This window comes from Vipera berus, assembly GCF_964194415.1.
Source record: "Vipera berus genome assembly, chromosome: Z".
Classification (NCBI taxonomy): domain Eukaryota; kingdom Metazoa; phylum Chordata; class Lepidosauria; order Squamata; family Viperidae; genus Vipera; species Vipera berus.
In genome coordinates this window covers 88,386,577-88,411,730 of record NC_138205.1, presented here as the reverse complement: position 1 = coordinate 88,411,730, position 25,154 = coordinate 88,386,577, and the positions used below count along the sequence as shown (strand labels likewise).

General features: G+C 39.3%; 1 protein-coding gene across 1 annotated transcript in view; it reads left to right on the top strand.

Annotated features, from left to right (window-relative positions):
- Positions 1-938: 938 nt before the first annotated feature.
- The window catches only part of KCNH8 (potassium voltage-gated channel subfamily H member 8), a gene marked incomplete at both ends in the record, with an annotated part of 235,425 nt that continues 211,209 nt past the window's right edge, over positions 939-25,154 (top strand). Inside the window, one exon of the mRNA XM_081346252.1 lies at positions 939-1,014. Coding sequence (XP_081202378.1) covers positions 939-1,014 — 76 coding nt within the window. The remainder of the gene's footprint in view (positions 1,015-25,154) is intronic.

Genomic DNA, 25,154 nt, shown 5'->3' with positions numbered 1-25,154 from the left:
GAAAGTTGTGTTCACTGTTAGGAAAGTTTCTCCTTAGTTCCAGGTTGTTTCTCTCCTTGATTAGTTTCCATCCATTTTTTCTTGTCATGCCTTTTAGTGCTTAAATGTATTGTCAGCTTCAGACAGAAAATGTTTTCCATGATCTTCATGAAATATGTTTCTCCCATCATTAAAAATGAAGGAAAAATCTATGTCAGTATAATATAGTCATTTGGGGGAGGGGAGGAGACAACTTTTTATTAGTGTGATTTTTTTTCAACATATTTGCCACCAAATCCTTTCCTGTTTTCCAGGTTCTTGTACTATCTGTCTAGGGGCAACCAATAAGGGAATTATCAGCAAAGGCATAACGACGGTCTATTACTCTCATTCCAGATCCTAGATAATTTAATTAAATACAGTTATATCTATGGGCCTACAACATATACTCCACTGTATTGTGAATTGTTAACTATAATACAGTGTAAATAAAAGAGTAGCGGCGGCGGGGGGGGGATGTTTCGCCTACCGGCTCCCTCTCCTAATGCTTTCGCTCCTCTACCAAAAAGGCTTTTAACACGCGCCATTTCTCCCTCCCGCCAAAAGGCATTTCTTTCTCTGGTTGCAGCCAACGAATATCTCAGCAAAGCACAGTGTGCGGCTTCTCCAGCGGCCGCCGAAGCGTCTGATCCCAAGAGCTAGGGGTACTCAGGGCAAAGCGGGGGCGAGGTAGGGGGCGGTGGCTAGTTTGAGCGCGCGCGCAAGCGTGTTCGCAGCGTTGGTAAGCCGGGCGCTTTCTCGGCTAGGCTAAAGTCGGCAGGAGCGACAGCAGCGAAAGTAGCATCCATTCCCGATGCCGGAAAGTCCACAGTGCTCCTCCTCCTCCTCCTCTGTCCTCCTCCGACAACCCATTCTTTCCAGGCAAACTTTGATGGAGAATTTCACACCGTGCTGGAAAAATGCCTGTTATGAAAGGATTATTGGCACCTCAAAATACCTTCTTGGACACAATCGCGACTAGGTTTGACGGCACACGTAAGTCTCGCCCAGGCAAGCCTTATCTCCTCGTAGTCAGAGGCGGGGAGATTCTCGTGGTACAGGAACAGAACTATCCTTCTGCGTCTAGCCCAGAGTCCAGCTGTGGTTTGGAAAAGAGATCCATGGAATAGTTGGGAAATAGCTTGGATCAAACTTTACTATTTATTTGTAAGGGGTCTCTTATTATCTTCATTCTCTTTGCGCGCTTAGAAACGTTGACATACACAAAAGAAACTATGATCGAAGCTAGGTCCCCTCCCCGTTTCCCCTAACCTTCCGTCGCCCACCTGAGCGCCGGTTTTAGATTCAGCGTGTTTAATCTGCCTCTAAGTATGGTGTATTGGGCATAGGAGAGGGACAAACGAGCACATTTGAATTGCGGATTTGATTTTTTAAAAAAAAGAAATCTCTTAAAAGATTAATTCTTAGAAACTAGGTTTTATATTGGCTAGACAGCTGTTGTCAGAGATCTGAATGAAGTCTATATCCGTCTGCTTAATGAATGGGTTTATTACGGCAGTGGAAAAGGGGGGGGGGGAAAGAGAATGGCAAACGTTCAGGACCCTGGATAGTTCCAGGCATCAGCACCCATATTCTAATCTAGACCTATCTTTGTCAAGCTTGTTTGCATCTGCTTTTAATATTCTAGCTATTCTTAGAGTTTTTGTTAATGAGTTACAAAGACATTTTTCCTTCCATTCTGAACACACATATGCAGCTTCAGTTAATTTCTATTCAATGGCTTCCTTTTGATAAATTGTATTCACATAGAAGAGATATGCTTGCTTATGTATGTCTGAATAATTGGACACATGCACAAGCAAACATGCACATCCACGGACAACATTTTTAAGGTTTTGTATACATATTTTGTTGCTATCAACCTTGATATTTTGGGTGTAGCTATTTAAATAATCAATAACAATACTCACATACTATTGTTAATTTCATGTTTGCTTCTGAGAACAATTGTTATTAATGACTACCATTATTAAAAATGCTACATTTTTGGTGGGAGGGTGAATGACTATTGTGTTGGAGTCAGCATTCCTAGTCATGGGTGATACTGATACTGATTCTTTTTTTAGTTTTAATATGTTAATTGCTGTCCTAAGAGACAGAAATCAGTAAAAAATGAATTGTGTTTTCTACTAATTTTGGAACAGTAAAATTCAATTAAAACTTTAGGCTTTTATTTTGGCATAAAATAATCACTTTGTTCAATTTGTGTCTCAGTCTTATTCCATTTTCATCATTTTAATTTAAGAGATTACAAAGTATACTCAAGTAATCCAACTGGAAGCTAATCCATACAGATAAAATCTTGCAGGATTTGAAAGAGTAGTAAAGCATCATCTATATAGTTAATATTCATGTATTTTTGTTTACCACAAAAAGAAAAATAAATGCTACACATCAAGTCAGATTTATTTGTATATGTACATTAAAGTACATACCCACATTTAGTTGTGTAGAACTATTCAAAGAACCTTGATTCTGAAGAATTGAATGCTGCATCACAGTTAATTTGAAGGACAATATCTCTACAGTGCTGCTAAATATAACCTAAATTACTTGACTTTTGGGATGGACTGCCCGTTTTTGTTTCTAATGTGACTTGTAAATATTAGTATTGAGGGTGGAGCATTATTCAACCAAAACACTTTTTATGTATTTTGATGGAGAAAATTTAAAGAAAATAATCAATACCATAATGAACATCAGTGTGATATATATATTTTGAAATTCAAAAAATTGTCTCAGGACAAATTTCAGTTCTTCATTGATAATAATATTGTGATGCTGTACTAAATTTAGATTATAAAGTAAAAACATTGGCTATAATTAATTGAACTTCTTTTAATTTAAACCTTTGGAAGGATATATTATGTTGTTATTAGTAAGACTCTAATCCAGCAATACATCTATAATCCAATGGAGAATTAATTCTAATTCTGGGCAGTGGTGTAGGAAACAATTCATAGTCATGTTCTGATTTATATAGCACTATCATTAAAATATAAATATCCAGGAGGGGAGAGAAATCAATGATATAAAAAACATTTTCACCTTTTTTAACCAGCACAAATTTCTCACATCAGAACTTGAGTCAAATCCCTTGAATTTAATAGAAATGGTGTAGATAGCAGCAGAGTCTAATAAATGAAATGTAACACTCATCATAGAAAAATGGTAATTTGTTAGATGAGATGAAAGATCTTCTCCCCCCAAAGACCATTTGAAAGGCAGGCCACACTGATAATAGCCTCTACTACAGTTTGGAGGTTTTAATGATATCTAATATTCTCAGAGGGAATACCATGGTGTACAGAAATTTGAGGTTCATATAAAACTTTGGTGACAGTTATGATCTTAAATTTTCAGTTTGGTTTCATTTGCAGTAACATGCTACATGTAATGCCATAGCAGAATTTTATTGTACTAATTGTTCATTTTAATTATGTTGTTTAATTGTTTGCTATTGAGACCATTTGGAGTGGAATATTGAAAAATACCAATAAACACTAGTATTAATTGTATAAATAAAAAATAGTTTCATTCACAAGTTATGAACCTGCTTCCTCATATGGATTGATGCCCTATCCAACATTACCTCTGGAGCAGCCAAAGAGCCATATAATTCCTTGAAAACAATAGCTCCCATGTGTTTGTTCCATCCATGTTCCTGCACCTTCCAGATATTGGGCCAAATAGATCTTTCTTGGATCTATCTCGTCACACACCCAGCTATCTGAAGAAAGCTAGAAGGGCATGAATTTAAGTCATAGGCTCATGCTAATCCAGAGAGTGAACTGAATCCCAGTTCACATTACAAGATAATGCCCCAGTGGTTACCAAGCACATTTGAGTGTATTCAACAGCAATATGTTGCGCAAACGCATCATTTGCAGTGCATGGCAAATCTTCCTCTTCATCATCTCTGATAGAATCAATATGATGTGAACTAGTAAAGAAAACACAGAAGAAAAAAAGAAAAGTAAATGAGTTTCGAAGTAAGTGTCAGATTGCACTATGACGATTCAATGGAAGAGATTTAAGATAATTACTAAAATCCAAGAAATCTAAACAGGTTAACAAAATCATAAGGAACCTTGGAGGTCTTCTAGTCTAACCCCCTGCTCAAGCAAAGACCCTATGCCATTCTAGACAAATGGCTGTCCAGGCTTCTTTTAAAAGCTTCCAGTGATGGAGCACCCACAACTTCTGAAGGCAAGTTGTTAATTGTTCTCATTGTTCTCACTGTTAGGAAATTTCTCCTTAGTTCTAAGTTGCTTCTCTCTTTGATTAGTTTTCATCCATTGTTTCTTGTCTTGCGTTCTGGTGCTTTGGAGAATAGTTTGACCCTCTCTTCTCTGTTATAGCCTCTCAAATGTTGGAACACTGCTTTCATGTCACTCCTAGTCCTTCTTTTCACCAGGCTAGACATACCCTGTTCCTGCAACCATTCTTCATATGTTTTAGCCTCTAATCATCTTTGTTGCTCTTTTCTGCACTTTTTCCAGAATCTCAACATCTTTTTTATAATATGATGACCAAAACTGGATGCAGTATTCTAAGTGTGATCTTACCAAGGCTTTAGAAAGTGGTACTAGTAGTTCAGGTGATCTTGATTCTATCCCTCTGTTAATGCAGCCTAGAATTACATTGGCTTTTTTGGCTGCTGCTATTGAACCAGGTTTTGCCTACTCTGTACCTGTACCTTTGGTTTTTCTTTCCTAAGTGTAAATCCTTACTTTGCTCTACACTGAATTTCATTTTTTTTAGATAGGGCGCAATATTCAAGTCTGTCGAGATCCATCTTGAGCCTATCTTCTGGGGTTTTGGCTATTCCTGCCAGCTTGATATCATCTGCAAATTTGATGAGTTCCCTTCTATTCCCTCATCTAAGTTGCTTATGAAGATGTTGAAGAGTACTGGGCTTAAAGCAGAGCCTTGGGGTACCCCACTGCTTACTTCACTTCATATAGAAGCAATTCCATTAAGGAACTACTTCCACATTGAGTGTGCTTTGTCAGCCAGTTACAAGTCCATCTGGCAATAATGCTATCTATCCCATACTTTTTTAGCTTAGTAAGAGGTAGGTTGTAGTCTACTTTGTCAAATGCGTTAATGAAATCCAAGTAGATTTATCCACTGTGTTTCACTGATCCTGTAATTTAGTCACTTTGCCAAAGAATGAATTAAGACTTGTTTGATTTGATCTGTTTTTGACAAAACCATGGTGGGTCCTGGTTATAATTTTGCTTACTTCTAGGTGTTCGCAGATCTGTTGCTTTATTATCTTTTTCAGTTATTGATGTCAGACTGATTGGTCTGTAGTTTCCTGGATCTGTTTTTTTTAAAGATGGGAACCACATCAGCTCTTTTCCAGCCTTTTGGTATTCCAGGATCTATAAAAGATATGTCTCAATGGTTTGGAGATCACATCTCCTTCAGAACTCTGGGATGTAGTCTGTCAGTCCTGGTGGTTTGAATTCATCTAGAATGGACAGGTGTTCCCTTACCATTTTCTTGGTTGTTTTATTTTAATCTGTATTCCTAGTATGTTTTCTATTATGTTTTTCGTGGTTGGGCTGTATTACCTTTTTGCATGAAGGCAGATGCAAAGAATGAATTAAGCAGCTCTGCTTTTTCTCTATTGCCCATTATTTCTCTCATTAGTGGACTGAATGTTTTATTGATTTTTTTTCTTGTTTTTATATGTTGAAAGAAACTTTTAAACTTATTTTTTTACATTAGTTGCAAGTCTTACTTCATTCTAAGCTTTAGCTTTTCTGACCATCTTTGCAAGCTTGGGATATTTGTTGGTGTTCTGCCTTAATTATGTATCCCTCTTTCCATTTTTTTGTTGGTGTTCTGCCTTAATTATGTGTCCCTCTGATAGTTATTCTCAGTGCTTTTTTTGTCACAGAATGCACCAGAACAGAGTTCCGGCACCTTTTTTTGATGAATTTTCCAAGTTTTAAAAGTAACTTTTGAAAATTTGATGTTTGGTCCGCATGGACATGAATCACCCTGTTGAGCGTAGCAGGTCGGTGGCAAAATCATTAAAATGGTGCATGCGGGCTGCTTGTGTGTCAAGTCTGATGCAGGTGTACTTCATCTGGTCTGGTTCTCATGGTGCTGCTCAGTTTGTGGCACTGCTTGGCTTGTGATTGGTTGTGTGGTTGCGCACTGAGTGCTTACAGCAGGTGGCAACCATTATGTTTTGTTACACAACTGGCGTGTGTGGGTTTGTGCACATGACTGACTATGTGTGAAAGGTAAATAATTTATTTTTAAAAATCATTGGTGAATTGAAAATCTTTTTGTAATTTTAATGTAAAATTTACTATGAACATTTGCCTTAAATACAATAAATTAAATTTATGTTAAGAATTGAATATATAATTTTTAAAATAAAAGATTAACAAGATGTGAGTTCTGGCACTTTTTTTTCTTACAAAAAAAGCACTGGCTATTCTTTTTGTATTTCAGTTTATCAAAGAGTTCTTTGTCTAACCATGCTTGTTTCTTCTTGGATTTCTTATTTTTATTTTTCAGTGGTATTGAGATAGACTGGCCTTTTATAATCACATTTTTCAGAATTTTCCAAGCTTCTTGAGTTGTTTAATCTATCAGAATACAATGCATATATACAATAAATACATAGCATGGTAGACTTTAATAGAAAATCAGATTCAAATGAATCCCTAGCAGTATCTCATAAAATTAACATGTTTATATTAGCTTGAGTGCCATGACAGACTTTGTGCATCATATCAGTCTACATCCCAAAAATAGGCTATGTCAGGACCTATTCTGCGGAGATAAATGAATAACATAGGCACTTTAAGGCTTATAGCATTTAATAACAAAAGTTATTCTCATTGAGGTCATAACAAGGATGCTGTTGGGCCTTATGTAGTTTCTAGTCCATGCTTTTTGCATCTTTGTTACAAAGTTTTTTGGTCTACAATATGTAGCTCAGTTTTGGACTGTAGACTCCTTGATGCTCTCTGAACCTGGTTGTTTGCTTGCAGATATTTCATTATCCAGCTAGGTAGCTTCATCAGTAACTGTAAGTGTAAAATTTATTTTCCATTTATGTACAGCAGGGGTGTCAAACTGCCGGACCATGGGCTGGTTTCATCATACCGAAGCTGTGCCCATCCCATTGCCAGCAATGCAAAAAGAGTCACGATACCTTGTGAGACGTCATGTGATGTGGCAAGTTTGACACCCGTGATATATAGTATTTGCCATGGTGTTTTCTTCTTGGTAGTTCCTTGATTAGGATATTGGTTTCTGCTTGCTTGTTTGCCTGATATTAATACTTGCTTATCCGAGTGTTGGCTACTGGAGACCATGTGTACTGATCTTTCTGTTTCTTTCTTAGCTATGTTTCTTTTGAATGGTCTGTAAATATGCTTACTTTGTATATTTGTATATTGATGAGTAATTTGCCTGAATGCCAAGCTTCAGGAATTCCATACCATTTTGGGATTTAGCTTGGTATAAAGCTTCAGAAAGCCTTTTTCAACTGTGTTTGGTTTATAAAAGAAAATATAGTTCTTTTAGATAGAGATTAAACAAAATTGGGAAAAGAAATAAAAATGTAAAAACAATTTAGATAAAGACACTGATTTACACATATTTTGGTATGCAAGTAAAGCTTTTATCAGACCTCATTTTATATCATAATAATGAATTTTTAAAAGTTAAAAGAAAAATCAAGTTACTTTAGATGAAATAGAGGAAAGATGAAGAATTAAAGGCATTTCTAGATAAGTATTTCTTGATAAATTAAACTTTTACAATGGCAATTAATTATATTAACAATAAGATAAATGGAAATAAGCATGAATTATCTAAAGTAGATATAATTAATAATAATTTGCATATAAACCATGGAAGTGGCCAGGTATAAATTGTGAGAAGAAAATGATATTGAAATGACAAGAGGGAGATACTGTATAAGTGGACAAGGCCATACAAAACGCATTTCATCAACATTATTCCAATTAGCATAAAGGAAGTGACATCTCTCTAGAGAAAATAGATGATGTTAGCCTCCTTGGGTAAGCTAGATTGAAATCATAATCAGATGAGCTAATTCTAGTTTATTGTAAAGCTATATTGACAGAATAGGGACGCGGTGGCTCAGTGGGTTAGGACGCTGAGCATGTCGATCAGAAGGTCAGCAGTTTGGTGGGTTGAATCCCGAGTGCCGCGTAACAGAGTGAGCGCCTGTTACTCGTCCCAGCTTCTGCCAACCTAGCAGTTCGAAAGCACGTAAAATGCAAGTAGAAAAATAGGGACCACTATGGTGGGAAGGTAACAGCATTCCGTGTGCCTTTGGCGTCCAGTCATGCGGGCACATGACCACGGAGACGTCCTCGGACAAGCGCTGGCTCTTCGGCTTTGAAACGGAGATGAGCACCGGCCTCTAGAGTCAGAAACGACTAGCACGCATGTGCGGGGGTACCTTTACCTTTACCTTATATTGACAGAATCTTGCAAGTCTGAAAATATACTATTCCTTACTATATCTTTTTACAGTCAAAGAAACTAAGGAGGGTCTCTTCTGAGTCTCTTGCCCTGCCTAATTTAGTTGCAAACTATGTTATCTCTAATCTGATTGTTCCCTTGACAGCATTTCTTTGCCAAGTGTCCCAAGGTCTTTTCTACATACCATTACAGATGAATATTTAAAGAAACAAAATTTACTGAAGATTTTCAGAGGCACAGAGTTAGGTTATGAATGGACCTATAATAATAGGGGGCATTTCTGAAGGTATATAAAAGATTAAAGAAGGAAAGGTGACTGAACCAGATTGATTACCATATTCTTTCTATAAATGCTTTCAGAATGATTTTTTTACAATCTTAACAAAACATAATAAAGTCTATGCTAGAAGAAAGAAAGATGCCAAATAATTGGAAAGAGGCCAATGTAACATTAATATGCAAGGAAAATATTTGACTTTAACAAGAAATTATAAGCCAAAATGTTGTGATACATCACGATATGTCACTTGACGCGATCGATTTTGACACCCATGGACTAGGTTATCAGCTTTTGTTATATCCACATTTTAGGCAGAATTCTCTGCTAATTATAAAAAAGACAATGCTGGTCAGTTTGGACACATTTTCCTCAATATGTCACAAACAGAATATGGGTGTAGGTTTTAATATGGGAATAAGTTTGTTTGATATGTGCATAATTTTACTTTGTCTTCCCATAGGTGTCTATTCAAAACAAAGATGGCCCAGTTCTGTGTGGAGCTGAAAATGATTGCCCTTGGATTAAAATACATTCTCTAGAATCCTCTAATTAAAGCTTCATTGTAGTCACTTTTCTCTTTTATAGTATCTGTGATAATTGAACTGAAGTTCATGTTATCTAATTTCTTTCCTAGTTGAGATGGTGTAGTTGGGCAGCAGGGAGGGATGCAAAGTTCCTGCCAACTCGCCTTCGCTGCAGACAACTTGCCAGTGCAATGTTTGCCGGCCAGGTCTTTTGGCTTGCTCAGCAGCAATTCCTATTGGTTTTCGAAAGCCAATAGAGGGAGTAGCATAGCTTGTGCAAAAGCTTTTTTGTGTGTGTGCAAAAAAAGGTCCCGGAACGCCATTCTGAGTGTTCTATGAGAAAAAAAGCCCTGCTATTATGTTTTAATCTTCTGATTTTAAATATATATTTTTTTCTATTGTAAGTTGCCCCAAACCTCGCCATGTGGATTGCATACAAATATTGTATAATCTGTAAATAAAGGTAGAACATATGTCAAATGATAATATACTTCCCTACAAAGTAAATTCTTGCTCAATGACAGACCAAGGAGTTAACTTGGAAAGGCAAGAGGAAACTCTAGAAGAGATCTGTGCAACTTGTAGAAGGGAAAGGCCCACACTGATAAATTAAAAATCTTTGTGGTCTGCAAAAGAATGCTGGTGGGCTAATCAATGATTTGGTGACTAGAGGAGCATCTACAGTGTTGGAGCTCGTGGTCATGGTAAGCTATGGAGGCACTAGGCAACATGACTTTCAGGGCAGTGGTGGTGATTTTATTATTTTTTTTTAAAGTCTGTGCTCTGTCCAAGGGTGCTTGGTAGGCTGCATGTACAGGCCTGGTCTAGAATTTATTTTGGAGCATTCAGCTATCTAGAGCAGGCATGTCAAACTCATTTTGTTTGAGGCAACTTCTTATAAAAGAATTGCCATTAATTTGTTTTAATAAAACAATTTAAAACAATTTTTCACTTGATTTCAAATTAAATGAATTATATTGGTTGACAATGAGATTTTTTTTAGTACAATTGCCAAATGCAATGAACTGGTTTTAGGTATATGTTATTGGAAGGAAAAAGCAATCCCTGCTGCGTTACTGATCCCAGAGAAGCATTTGCATGTATGCAGGTATCCTTAGGGTGCCATAGTTATGGATGAGAAATATTGGTTGCAAAGTTGGCATTTCTGGATGTAATACAGATATTTTGGACTTATTTTTGTTTCTTTGCATGTTTGATATTTTTTAAAAGGCATATACTACTGACCATACTTATGCAGATATGTAACATTTTTTGCTAGGATACATGACTACTGCTTGCCCAGAATGTGAAAAGTGAAAGATTGTGAATAAACAAAATTTTAATGTACAGATAATACCCCCAGAAATTATTTTAGCCTTTTTAATAAATGTTGTTATTGATGTTAAGCTCACCATGGAAAACATCATATATTGTTATGTATATACTAGGTTAATTATTTAAAGACTGAAGTGCAACATAACTAGATTCTAAATAATCTATTTTTCAAAACACACAACAGTCCAAACAGTAAAAGTAAAGTCCAAATTAAGAATATTTCATTCTTAAGAAATGTTTAATTTAAAGTAGTTTAGTTGTAATAGATGTTTATAGATTCAAAATAGTTTTCAAGAGTATTTACAAAAGATACTATTTTTTCTAGCATCAGCTAAATTAGACATATTACATTGAGAAAAATGTTTCTCATTTCTTTCCTTATTGATTTCATTGAAGAGATGTTAACATAGGAAATAGATTATTTTGTTATCTAATTTTACCTTCCAAAAGACAGAAGCAGATGAAAAATGTGAGGTTCTTTTCTGTTGGCTTTTTTGAATTAGCTGTTTTAGATTCCAAAAGTTTAGTTCCTAAAGAAGTAACCTTGTAAATAATTTTAATGTCGTCTAGTGCAGGGTAGGCAAACTTGGCTCTTTTATGACTCAAGGACTTCAACTCCCAGAATTCCTGAGCCAGTATGGCTCAGCTTGGAAACCTCTCTCTTTCCCCTCAGCGTGGCTGGCTCAGGATTTCTGGGAGTTGAAGTCCATGAGTCATAAAAAAGAGCCAAGACTGCAATAGGCTTTCCAAAGCCAATAGAGGCAGCTTTTTTTTTTGCAAAAAAAAAGTGCCGGAACGCCGTTCTGAGTGTTCTATGAGGAAAAAAAGCCCTGGCCTTCCTTGTCATTGTGCCTGCCTTTTGGGGCTGCCTAACCCTGTGATTCAGATGTCCCCAACTCTTTTGGCCTTTAGCAAACCTTCAAAAATTTTATTTTTACCCTAACCAGAGGAATTTGGGGTCAGCCTATCTAGAAAATTGGTTTAGGATTTTGATTAGATATATTTAGTCTCTGTGCTGTTTTATGGTAAATAGTTGTGGATTTTTTTGGTTATCTTGTTTTGCTTATAGATGTATGTTAGCTTGGCAAAGTCACATTTTGCAAGTTGAGTGATCATACAAATTGTACAAAAAACCCAAACATCTTGTACCCTGATTTGAAAGAACAATATAATAAAACCAATTAAAGCTATAAAACCAGATCTGAATCAGCTCACATGTGGTTAGACTGTTAACCCTGAGTATTCAAGTGTACCTTTGCTTAAGCAGAGCTTATCTTTTAAAATTTATGACAAGGAAACAATCTATTTGTTTCACCCTACAATAATCTGGAGAAATAAATTATGCTGAAAGAAAGTGAGTGGTCTAAATAAAGTGCCTACACTTTGGAAAGCTTTGCCTCAGCAAATCTTGGCAAATTCAGATAGGTGATTAGAGACTCCTGAATGAGAGTGATAGATCATATTAGCTTTTGGTTTGCTGCCTAAACATGGTGGAAATGACCAGCTGATCTTTATCCAGAGACCTTCAGAGAGGAATTGTCCTGTGTGTTTTCCTTCACCGCACATCTGCAGTTACTGAGTAAATAACATGGATAAAATAGTGATCATTCAGTCTCAGTCTTATTTTCATATCTTCCTTTTAATGAATGGATAGTTATACTTTGCCCTTAAATACTTGAATAAGCATGGTAATTTTGAATACTGCTTCTAAATTCATAAACTTAGATGAAGATGCTTATCATTCTTTTCTATCAACTGCCTTTGTAATTATCACAGCAACCATTTTAATGCTTTCTTTAGTGCAGATTGCAAGAGAAAATCATGGCTTCTGTAATGCTGACAAAGTTGAATAGTTTAATTACTTTAAGATAAAACTGTTTGCTCCTTTCACACATTAGAGGATTGAAAGAAAGTTCCTAAATAAAGATCTTAATTTACTCAATGTGATTATCATTAATTGTCTGTTTACTGAAGCTACTAACACATGTTCTGTAAATAAAATCATCTTAGTTTTATTATAATTTCTAATAATCACCTAAAGCTTGAAACTTTATCAGAGACCAATCGATATAAGAGAGGCTTTTACTAAAGTATTAATCCCACAATGAAATAGTGGAGAGCCAAAATACTTCCATATTTACTCATTACAGGGCAAGCAGGGACCTCAGTTACACTTCCTGTAATTTAATTAGTAAATATGTTTCTTTAATGGAGTTAAATTGACAAGGGAGTGATCCATTTTTCTCTTGTTTAAAAAACTTCAGTGTTATACCTAGGTTTGTTAGCTATCGTGGAAATAGCTATACCTCTATTGCAATTGTGTTATTCAGAGCCAAAGGTTTAAGTATTGTTCTTTACAGGGCACACTTCTAAAATAGTAGAAGACTTGCAGGCAATTCAGTCCAGGAGTTTTAGAAAAATGTTTCTCTCTCTCATTCCATATCAAACACAATCCTGGAAGTGAAATTTGGCTGTATACCAGTAGAGATACTTGCAAGGGTCAGTCACTTGAAATATTGGTTAAAATTATTATTTTTGGGGGGTGGAGGAGATATAGATTTAACTCTTTTAATTTTCCTCTGTAAGCTGGACTCCTCAGCCAAACATTTTTTTCTATTAGATTCTCTACGAGAATGTAAGGAGCACATGTTAGAATTAGATTTGCAGAAACCGAACTTGTAATCAAACCTCTCAACTAGGATGGAGTTTCTCTCTAATGTAATAACACTATTATGAATCAAACACTTCTTTGATTCTTAATTACTTGTATAACATCTTCTTCATTTCACACAGAAGCGTGTGATAATTGACAGGATTTTTTTTTCTATCCTTTTACTTCCCTACCTTTATTATATTACTATGTAATCATATTTGTCAAGGAGTAACAGAAGACCAACATAGCTTCCAAGCCCTTGTGCAAAGGCCGTTTCACATTTTTTGAACTCCATTACACCTTAGCCAGTCCTCTGAATTAATATGGTCCCCATCTTCCATACAAGCCCCAGCTCTACAAGACTCCTGTATGGAAGATAATTTACTGTTTCTGCTAATGGATAATTCTTCAGAAACCTCTAAAAATGTTGCAAAGTTTTGCTCAGTTATGATAGCTATAAGAAAACTTGCAGTTTAAATAGTATTTGATAAATCAGATTTGTATTAGTTTTCTCTTTTATAATTTTAACACAATAGTTTTAAACTATTATATATGTTGATGTATTATGCATCATATAGAATGTTCATCTTTGATTACAAATAAATGCATATTGGTATCTATTCTAATAATGCATAGAATGGAAACAAATGCCAAAAGAGGATAATTTTAAATGGCATGGCATAACAAAGAAATGAGTGTGACTAAAGGAAATAAGTTATAATAGACTATGTAGGAAAAGAACAAAGAGATCACTGCACAAGTTCCTACAATGACAAATGAATAGCATAAGTTTACTGTCAAATAAAAAAAAGCGATTTCCTGTATTCTTGCAATCAGTAATTCCAACTTTATCTTCAGGAGCATGAATGAATCTTAGAAAAACTTCCTTTTCCATTTTTTTCCATTTTTCTTTTTTCATGTCATGAAACACAAAAGGAAAAAAATGTTTTCCTCACTTAACACTCATGTATTTTAAATGGCAATTAATATTTTTTAAATGAAGTAAGCATAATAATGTTAAATCCATTTTTATTTGGGATTTGTATTAGTATTTTTCTGAACCAGATCATTTGTTGTAGAACAAATGAAATGTATTAAATGAACTGCAGCTACCATTGTCCCAGTCCCCAAGAAAGCTGCAGTTGAGTGCCTGCATGACTACAGACCTATTGCACTAACGTCTGTAGTCATGAAATGCTTCGAAAGATTGGTTCTCCAACATCTTAGGACATGCCTCCCACTGGACTTTGATAAACATCAATTTGCCTACAGGGGAAATAGGTTGACAGACGATGCCATAGCTACTGCTTTAAACTCTGTAGCAAGTCAGAAACCTGGAAGTTACGTCAGGATGCTTTTTGTTGACTACAGCTCGGCTTTCAACACCATTTTGCCGAGCATTCTCATCGAGAAGCTGACTGACTTGAAATTCTCCCCCGCCATCTGCGATTGGATTCAAGACTTTCTTAGGGATCGGTTACAAACAGTGAGGGTCGGGTCTGCTTTGTCCACCCCCCTGAAGCTTTGCACCGGCACGCCACAGGGCTGTGTGCTTAGCCCCTACCTGTACTCTTTATACACTTATGATTGTGTATCATCTAACCCACGGGTCGGCAACCCACGGCTCCTGTGGCTCCCAGTCGCCTGGTGTGTGCGCACCTCTCCGAATGGGAGGAGGTGCGTGTGCACCACTCTGAACGGGAGGAGGTGCGTGCGCACCACTCCGAACGGGAGGAGGTGCATGCGCACCACTCCAAAGGTTTGGAGAGCTGCGCGCACACCTCTCTCGCACCTCCGCCCGAACACCCGTTTTGAGACCTGCCGGTGCCGGTTTAGAAAGCTGCTGCGGCCCACGGCAGCTTTCTAAACTGGCACCAGCAGGTCTCCAAACCGCTGTTCAGGCGGAGCTGCGCGCGCACCTATCCAAAGGTTTGGAGAGGTGCGCGCGCAGCTCTGCCCAAACACCCATGTCGAGACCTGCTGGTGTTCGGGCGGCAGTTTGGATGTCCCGGGGGTGGCTCCGGCGACACCCGGGCTGAAGGCGGTGCCGCAACCCAGCTCCCGTCACCACGGAGACCCGTCGCCGCTGGCGTGCAGGTGCGTCCACCGGCACCAGCAGGTCTCCAAACCGCTGTTTGGGCAGAGCTGCGTGCGCACCGCTCCAAAGGTTTGGAGAGGTGCGCGCGCAGCTCCACCCGAACACCCGTGTCGAGACCTGCTGGTGTTCGGGCGGAGGTCGGGCGGCAGTTTGGAGGTCCCGGGGGTGGCTCCGGTGACACCCGGGCTGAAGGCGGCGCCGCAACCCAGCGCCCGTCACCACGGAGACCCGTCGCCGCTGGCGTGCAGGTGCGTCCACATAAAAAAGTGGAAATGCGCGCATGTATCCACGCGTGCATATGCGCAAAAAACCAACATTTTGCGCATGCACAAACCATTTTGTTTATGCACATGCGCGTGCGTGGATGCACGCGCGCGGCTCCCACTTTTTTTTTATGTGTGATGGAACCGGTTCCCAGTGGCTCTTTTGCTTTTTCAGGTTGCCGACCCCTGATCTAACCCATCCATTGTGATAATCAAGTTCGCAGATGATACAACTGTGGTGGGTCTTATTACAGGTGGAGATGAGACAGCATATAGGGCGGAGGTACAAAAACTATCCATATGGTGTAGTAACAACAACTTGCACCTAAACATCGGCAAGACAAAAGAGATGGTGTTAGACTTCCGGAGAAAAAAGGAGGAACCTGCCCCACTTTACATCGAGGAGGACTGTGTAGAGAGAGTTTCCTCCTTTAAATTTCTGGGAGTCTACCTCTGTGAAGATCTGACCTGGAAAGTTAAAACAACCTAGGTGGCTAGAAAGGCCCAACAGAGGCTTTACTTTCTCAGGGTCTTGCGGAAGAACAGGGTAGAACAACAGCTAATGACCGTCTTTTACCGGTCTACTATAGAGAGCATCCTCTCGTATGGTATTGTGGTTTGGTATGCTGGTCTGACAGCCGTGGACAGGAAAGTATTACAGAGGGTAGTGAGCACAGCACAAGGCATTGTGGGCTGTTCCATGACACCACTGGATGACATCGCCAGGGCTCATTGCCTTGGAAGAGTGAGGAAGATTCTCCTACCATCCGGTAGGAGATATAGGAACATAGACAGCTATACCAACAGGCTGAAAAATAGCTTTTATCCATGGGCTGTTAGGCTTTTAAATGGGACATAATCTTATGCAGAATTGACTTGGGAGGCCGGTGTGTGGTGTAGTTGGTTCACATGGTGTGGTAGGATGGAGGGTTTGTTGTCACTGTGTGTTGGGGGGAGAGAGCACGGGGGGGAGGCTCAGCTAATCTCAATGTACACATGTTGTACTTTGACAATAAAGGTTTATTATTAAAATATGTTAAAAATTTATCTGAAGAAAATTAAGTCATTAAGGAATTGTTTGCTACCTATTTATATAAATATAAATGTATGACTATCAAAGTTAATCATTACAAACAAAATCTAGAATTACAAGCTAATAAAGTAGTGTATTAGAAGTATAATTTATAGCTTTTTAAGAGTGCTACAGATTTTTTTCATTGCACCATGGGATTAAAAAAAAGACATTTCCAATAAATTTGAGGTATGTAAATAAAACCCACTGTTGAGGTGTTACTTAAAGGAAATATAGGACTTAAGCTACTCTCAGCTTACTAGTTATCACAGTCAGGAACTCACTAAGTCCTTTGTATTTCTTGAAAAGGCTACATTGTTTCCTCAGGTTCCTTTGTTGTATGTAATTAAAAGCAATATAATCATAACAATTACTCTAATGACACTTTTTTTCTTCTTAAAATTCAGTTAACAATAAAGAATTCATGGAAGGTCTGATTTTATTACACTGCTACTAGATTTTCAGCCATTAAAATTTAACATGTCCCAGCAAAATGATGGTTTTTAATGCTGAAATTATTGTATCAGTTTGCATGGTGGTTCAATTTTTTCCAGTTCATTTACTATCCTTAATTTGTGGCTAACAGCATCAGTTTGTAAATGGCACAATTAAGGAAAAGCAATAAGAGGATAGATTGCCACAGAAATTAGTTGCCTGCTGATACTAGTGCTTGAGAATTTAGTTCAATGGAAAATATATACAAAAGAGGGGTTTTTTAAGTCATAAAGGTCATAAGGCTTTTGAAAGAGCTTCTACCTTTCTAAAATATGGAATTGCAATTCAAGAGCTAAATATAAAAAGCGGAGGACTTTATATGACCACAGAAAGAAGTACACTTCAGTTTATGTGTGTGTGTGTGTGTATACACATATACATATAGATACATATACATACACACGTACACACATACACACATATACATATACATACATATATACATACATATATTCCTCAATAAACCTTGTAAAATCAAAGAAACTTCTCTGATCTTGCCTTGAACGATTTTGTGAAAAGCTATTTCCTTGATTTTGTGGGTATATTTTAGACTGCATCAAACTATCCCAGAACATTTGGTTAAATGTTCTCAGAATAATTTTTCTGAAAAAATTGTTTATTCCCCTCCATCAATATTCAGTCCAACTGATCAAATGTGATCTCATGTAATTTTATAACAGCTTTGTTATGTATAAGCTGCATTGATTTTGGCATTGAAAATTTTAAAATTTGTTACTTTCATCTAGTTTTTAACTTTGTTTCCAATTCTTACATAGGCAAACAACTATAAAGGAAAAACTGCCATAGAAGTTCTTCTTTGCAGATTATTTGGTTCAACTTCATAAGTTTAAAAATCGTGTGTGCCTTAATGTCACATAGTAATAAGAGTTTAGTCAGTGGTGGGATTCAAATATGTGAAGAACCGGTTCTGTATGTGGATGCCACTTCCGGAAGTCCATTCTGAGCTGGGCAATAAAAAATTAGCTCCCAGTTCTGCTGAACTGGTGCGAACTGGCTGAATCCCATCATTCAGTTTAGTAAGCCAAGTATAACAACATGCCTAACATAATCTAATATTATTCATGGACTGTGAATATGTTGTACTTTTTAGGAAAATAATTATAATAAGATCAACAGGAAAACAAATTCAACCCTGGCGATTATTGAAAAAAAATCCAAAAATTCTGATAGGCAAAATCTGCTACTGGCGTAACTGCATATACATTGAAGAGAAATTTTAATAAATAAGTTCACATTTTCAAAGTTTTATATTTTTTTGTGTATGATACAAAATGTTTTGAAAAAAATGTAAGTAGAAAAAGGAGACGAAAGAATTTTGCCTAGGTTTTGAATTTTTAAATGATTTTTTTTTAAAAATGTCAAAACCTAAAGAAAAGTGCATCAACAAGTCATCTATCTGTGATAATAATAGAAAATAATAATTTTGAAATTCTCATGGGGAATTCATGACATTTTATTGAACTGGGCCTTAAGAAAAGTGTATCCAGAATTCAATTTAACAGAGGCAAAGTACCACATGGATTAGGTACCATTTCTTTCCTTGATTTAAAATCATAGTTGGGACCAGAATTTCAGTTATTAATCATTACGTGAGTCAATAGATGGCCAGGCTTATTTTACAATCATTTCTGCAGCAGTTAAGATAAGTAGATAGTCATTAAGTGAATCATACAGTTGTTAAGAAATCTGGTTTCCTCAATTGACTTTGTTTGTTGGAAACCAGCTGGAAAGTTTACAAATCATGATTATATGACTACAAGACATTGCAACCATTGTAAATGTGAGCCATTTGCCATTTGCCCAAATTGCAACCACATTACTGCAGGGCTGGTGCAACAGTCATAACTTTAATGACAGATCGTAAGTCATTTTTTCTGAGAATGTCATAACTTCGAACCAACATTAAATGAATAGTCATTATCTGTAAAGCCACCAAGGAAAAGGATAGCCATAGTATGTATGTATGTATGTATGTATGTATGTATGTATGTATGTATGTATGCATGTACGTATGCATGCATGCATGTATGTATGAAATATCATCTTTTCCTTTCTTCAAATATTTATTTCTGATTGCACCCCACACATTTATAGATCTACATCACACACACCCATGTATCAAACCTATATGGCATCCCTTGCACACCCTGTTCCCTTCCCAATGTGTACCCCTCAGTTCTTTTCCCACCCAGCAACAGCTACTCACCTGCCTGCTGACTTTAGACTTTCATCTTCCTGCTGGCTTCTCCACTGACTTACTCCCTGCAAACTTTCCACAAGTAAAGTAAATGGGGAAGATGGCAGGAATGAGAGGGGGCAGGGTGGTAAGGGAAGGAGGGAAGGAGGAAGAAAGCAAGAAAGCAAGCAAATTACAGTTAGAGAAGAAAGGATTGAGAAAGGTAAGGTAATATTATTGAATCAATGACTCTGGTTAGAATATTAGAAATGATTTTTTAAAAACCACTGGAATAGAAACAATTGGCCATTTGAAATTCTCTACCAGATATGTGGGTACAGAAATTGGTTGATTTTTCTGAATTTCTCCAGGGAGAAGAAAACATGTCTAAGAATTTCTCAAAGACAGGATTGCCACAGTGCCTCTATTATTTAAAAAGCCCAAGGAGAAAAGTTCTCTCATGCTGTCTTCCCTTGGGACTGAACTGATTTATGGTGAGTCAGGAAGGCTGCAGACCATTGAAAGATAATTGCATAATGCAAACCAAGACATTCATACAGGCTCTTTGGCCACTTTATAATGAAATAAGCACACCATACACTATTAATGAAAATTTCAGTGGAATGAGAGCTAATGGGCAAAACATTGAAGGAAAATCTCTTTAGCTGATTTCATAAAATATGCAAACTTGAGATGGAGAAATAGGCTTCTTTCCAAGTATTGATTATTATTTCAAGAAGGTCTGTAGGGTGCTACATAAGTGTGCTCATCTCTTCAAAACCAGTTCCAGATCACAGATTCCACCACACTGGCAATGCCTGAGAATGAGATCATTTATTTCTGGCTTAATTACAGGATGTTGGCAAATCAGGCAAGTAAGTATTTTGTTTTTCAACATTACTGAAATTGTGGCCAATTCAGCTTTCTCACTGATGGGAAGTCTTATCTTCCCCCAGTTCCTGTGTTCTAGACTCACCATCTCTCAGGATATTTGAGTTGGGAATGTCTGTCCAGAAAACTGATTTCAAGGCCATCCCTAGAAAAACACACAACATTCTTGAGTGCTTTCAAACTACTAGCTTTTTGCTGAATAAAAAATAGAACTCTTGACAAGGTTATACTTGGAAGAGTTTGCAGAATCTGCAAACAATCCAACAGCCTGGATTAGTCCCAGTTGCAGATTCCCATCCCTGCTGCCACAGCAGCAACAATCATGATTACAGATATTGTGGAAAATACGTACTTGCAATAAATGCCAACAGACTATCCTTCAAGATTCATAATTTGCACAGTTTTTAAAAATAAAAACAAAGTATGGCAACCTTGCAGTCGAAGAAATTTATTTCATAGTAGTCGCTGAGGGTTGGGTTTTTGTTTTTGTTTTTTTGAGGGTTTTTTTTGCAAATGTACAGTAAATGCATGCAATAAATATTGAAAGCAGAAATGGGAGGGAGGCAAGAATGGAGCAATAGAAGGAGACAGTGATTGAATGCTATTATCTTCACTCTCCTATATATTATCTGGAGTGAATATTGACCAGTTTATGATGTTCCTCACTGTTCACAGTAAACCCCTTAGGAATTTATTTTAACTTCCTTTTAAGGACTGGACAGTGAAAATGGCCACGGTGTAGAAGTCAAGCATACACACACATATGCCACACAGATTTATACATACATAGACATATTTGTCTGTATGGAAGGCGTATATACAGTATGATGGTTCCTGATTATATATGCTGGTTCCTGGTCACTTATTAACATCTGAGCAAGTGAAATAATATCTCACAGAGGGCAAGCCACAACATTATTTATGTTAAACTAGTTGTGAATCAATTGTTAAACGCTACGTGAGGTAATCGCCGCTGACAGGAAAAACGTGGCAATTTGACAGCTGTCAAATTGCCGAGAGCTACCGCGCAGGCGCAACGTTGACAGCTCCACACGCGGACTCAGGCTGTCAAAATCCGACGCAGCCGATTGGCCCAAACTGACAAGCGGGAGACAACAGATCCCGGATTGGTGGAGCCAACACTCAGCTGGCTATATAAGGGAGTCAAACCCCTACTGTTTCGCCTAGTGTGTACCTCAATAAATCTAAGTAGCCGAGCCTGCTGTCTCCGCGTGATCCTTGCCCTCCAGATTTACCACTGGCGACGAGGATGGGATCGGCTTGCTAAGCTGAAGTCACTGAGCTTAGGAAGGCATCCTTCTGCAGGCTCAGAGCTAGTCACTTGGAAGTTGTAACTTCCACCTCAAAGCAAGCCGAAGGGAGAACCGAGACAGCATGGCAGCCTTCGGTCAGATACGTGAATTCGACACCCGATTTCCTGAGCGCTGGGAATCACACCTAGGCCAAGTTGAAGGGTTCCTGCTGGTTAGCAAAATAACTGATGACCGGGCTAAGGCAGCAGCTCTCTTGTATCTGAGCGGGACCGCGGTGTACGACGTAGCCGTCGGTCTATGCAGCCCGGAACCGGTCGCGCAAGTAACCTATGCTGAGCTCACACTACATGCCGACGCATTCCGAGATCTACTGGAGAGTCCAGTTCGCGAAGCGACGTCAACGACCCGGGGAAACGGCAGCTGACTTCGTAGCGGGAGTAAGGCAAGCCGCCAGATGGTGTCACTTTCCAGACCTGGAGGACCGGATAAGGGACCAGCTGGTCATCGGTCTTAGAGACGAGCACCTCCAGAGAAAAATAATGGCGAAACCAACCCTGAATCTAGCTGAAGTCACTAGAGAGATTCAGGCATACGAAAACACCCACTCAGAAGATGTCGCCAAGGTCGAAAACGGTCAAACCGGAGCCGTGAACCAGGGGGAAATAGTCCCCAGGGACAAGGGAGAGCTGGAAGACCTCACCGACGTGGATGCCATCCACCGTCGGTTTGAAAGGCTCCAAACACGGAAAGCCGAACGCGGAGAAGGGGGAAGACCCAAAAACAACAACTGAGAACCCCGATCCGCCTGCGCAAGCTGTGGAGGAAACCACATCAGATCCTCCTGCAGGTTCAGGAATGCCAGGTGCCACAACTGTGGCAAATCGGGCCACATCAAAACAGCATGCAGAAGCCGCAACCGTGGAGAGCTTCACAAGGTCGAGGCAACGTCCCCAGGTATGACATCCCAGCCAACCCCAAAGGCCAAGCCCCCCAGATACCTAGTACAGGTCATTGATAAGAAAGAGGGAGGGGGGGAGCCCCCCAGTCTAACCCCTAAGGTCAAAATCAAAGCCAAATTACAAGGGCTACCTTGCGAACTGGAGGTAGACTCCGGCTCCGCAGTCACCCTAATATCCAGGCAAACATTCAGAGAAATTTGCCAAAAATGCCGCAAACAGATTCCCTTAAAACCACCCCAGGTGATCCTAGCGGACTACCAGAAGTCCCCAATACCCCTGAAGGGCCGAGCTAAAATCTTCGTGGAATTCAAAAAATTCCGGGGACCCCTTAACGTCCTAGTTACCCAAGAAAACAGGTCCAACCTAATCGGCTTGGACTGGTTTGAAGCACTAGGCATAAAACTAACAGGCATCCACAAAATACAGGCCGCAAGCCTGGAAGACGTCTGCAAACAATTTGCAGACGTCTTCAATGGCTCCCTAGGAACATACACAGGGCCCCCAATCACCCTCAAACTAAAGCCGGAGGTGCCACCCATAAGAATAAGGGCACGAAGGGTCCCGTTCGCCCTCAAACAGAAGATTGAGGACGAACTGGACCGCCTTGTCAAAATAGGAGTCCTAGAGCCCACCGACGGAGGGACCTGGGAAACCCCTATAGTGACACCTATAAAACCTAACGGCCAAATTAGATTATGTGCCGATTATAAAGCTACTCTAAACCGGGCACTCAACGCACATGCTTACCCGGTCCCCGCGGTGAAAGACGTCCTCTCCTCTGTCTGGTCCAGCGCCATCTTTGCCAAGCTTGACTTGGCGCAGGCGTATTTACAGCTCCCAGTAACTCCTGAAACCGCAGATGCACAAACTATCGTAACTCACAGCAGGGCTTTTAAAGTCAAACGCCTCCAGTTTGGCATTTCGGCAGCCCCAGGAATTTTCCAAGAAGTAATGGAAAAAACATTGAAAGGGATTCCTGGGGTATGCCCTTATTTCGACGATGTCCTCATCGCCGGAGAAAATAAGGAAAATTTAGTGGAACGCCTGTCAGCTGTTCTGACCAGATTCAGAACAGCAGGTCTAAAATTACGCAAACAAAAATGCCAAATAGGTGTTTCCTCAACTGAGTTCTTAGGCTACAAAATAGATGCCCACGGGGTGCACCCAACAGACACCAAGATCAAAGCTATCAAAGCTGCCCCCACACCAAAAAATAAACAAGAGTTACAAGCGTTCTTAGGACTCTTGAACTTTTATCATGCATTCTTGCCACATAAAGCCACCCTGGCAGAACCATTACACCGACTTTTAGACAAGGGACGCCCTTGGCTCTGGACATCGGAACATGATACCAGTTTTAACAAACTCAAAAATGCCCTATGCCACAGTTCCACTGTCACCTTATTTAGAGAAGACCTTCCCCTGTGCATTGCCTGCGATGCATCCCCGTACGGGATAGGGGCGGTACTCAGTCATCTCCTGCACTCAGGAGAACAAAAACCTATAGCTTTCTATTCAAGGACTCTCACGAAAGCAGAGAGAAATTATGCCCAAATTGATAGAGAAGCCCTGGCCATCGTTGCCAGAGTCAAAAAATTCCATGATTACCTATATGGTAGGAATTTTACTATTTACACCGATCACAAGCCCCTTCTGGGCATATTCACCTGGAATAAACTAACCCCGCAAATACTCTCACCTAGAATACTTCGATGGTCGACCTTCTTGTCGGCCTATTCGTTCCAACTAATCCACAAGCCAGGGAAGGAACTAGGACACGCAGACGGCCTCAGCAGACTGCCCCTACCCGATTCTGACCCAGACCCGGCCCCAGCAGGGCGCATCTTGGCAATCACGGAACTACCTGAAAGCCCCTTAACAGCAAAGGACATCTCCTCTGCTACAGCCACAGACAAAATTTGCAGCTGAGTATTACAGTGGGTCTCCGCTGGATGGCCAGCCACATGCCCAGGGGAGGATTTTAAAGCATTCTTCACAAGACGGCACGAGCTGTCAGCTCATTTAGGTTGCCTCCTATGGGGAAACAGGGTGGTAGTGCCTCACAAACACAGGGAAAAAACGTTATTGACACTACCCGAGGGACACCCAGGGATTGTTAAAATGAAAGCCCTAGCAAGAAGTTATGTGTGGTGGCCCGACATAGACAGCAACATAGAAAATCACGTTGCCGGCTGTTATCCGTGCCAATTAACATGATCAGCTCCACCTCAGAACCCACCACACAGATGGGAGTCGACCAAAAACCCTTGGTCCAGGGTCCATTTGGACTTCGCCGGACCATTCCAGGGACAAACATTCCTAATCGCAGTAGATAGTTTTTCAAAATGGCTAGAGGTAGTCCCAGTCCATAGCATCACCACTGCTACCACAGTACAGGTTCTGCGGGGGCTTTTCGCTACACACGGCCTCCCTGACATCCTTGTTACCGACAATGGACCCCAATTTACCTCTCGTGAATTTCAGATATTCACGAGGGGCAACTCTATTAAACACATTACATCGGCTCCCTTCCACCCCTCCTCCAACGGGATGGCTGAAGTCATGGTGAGATCCACCAAGGACG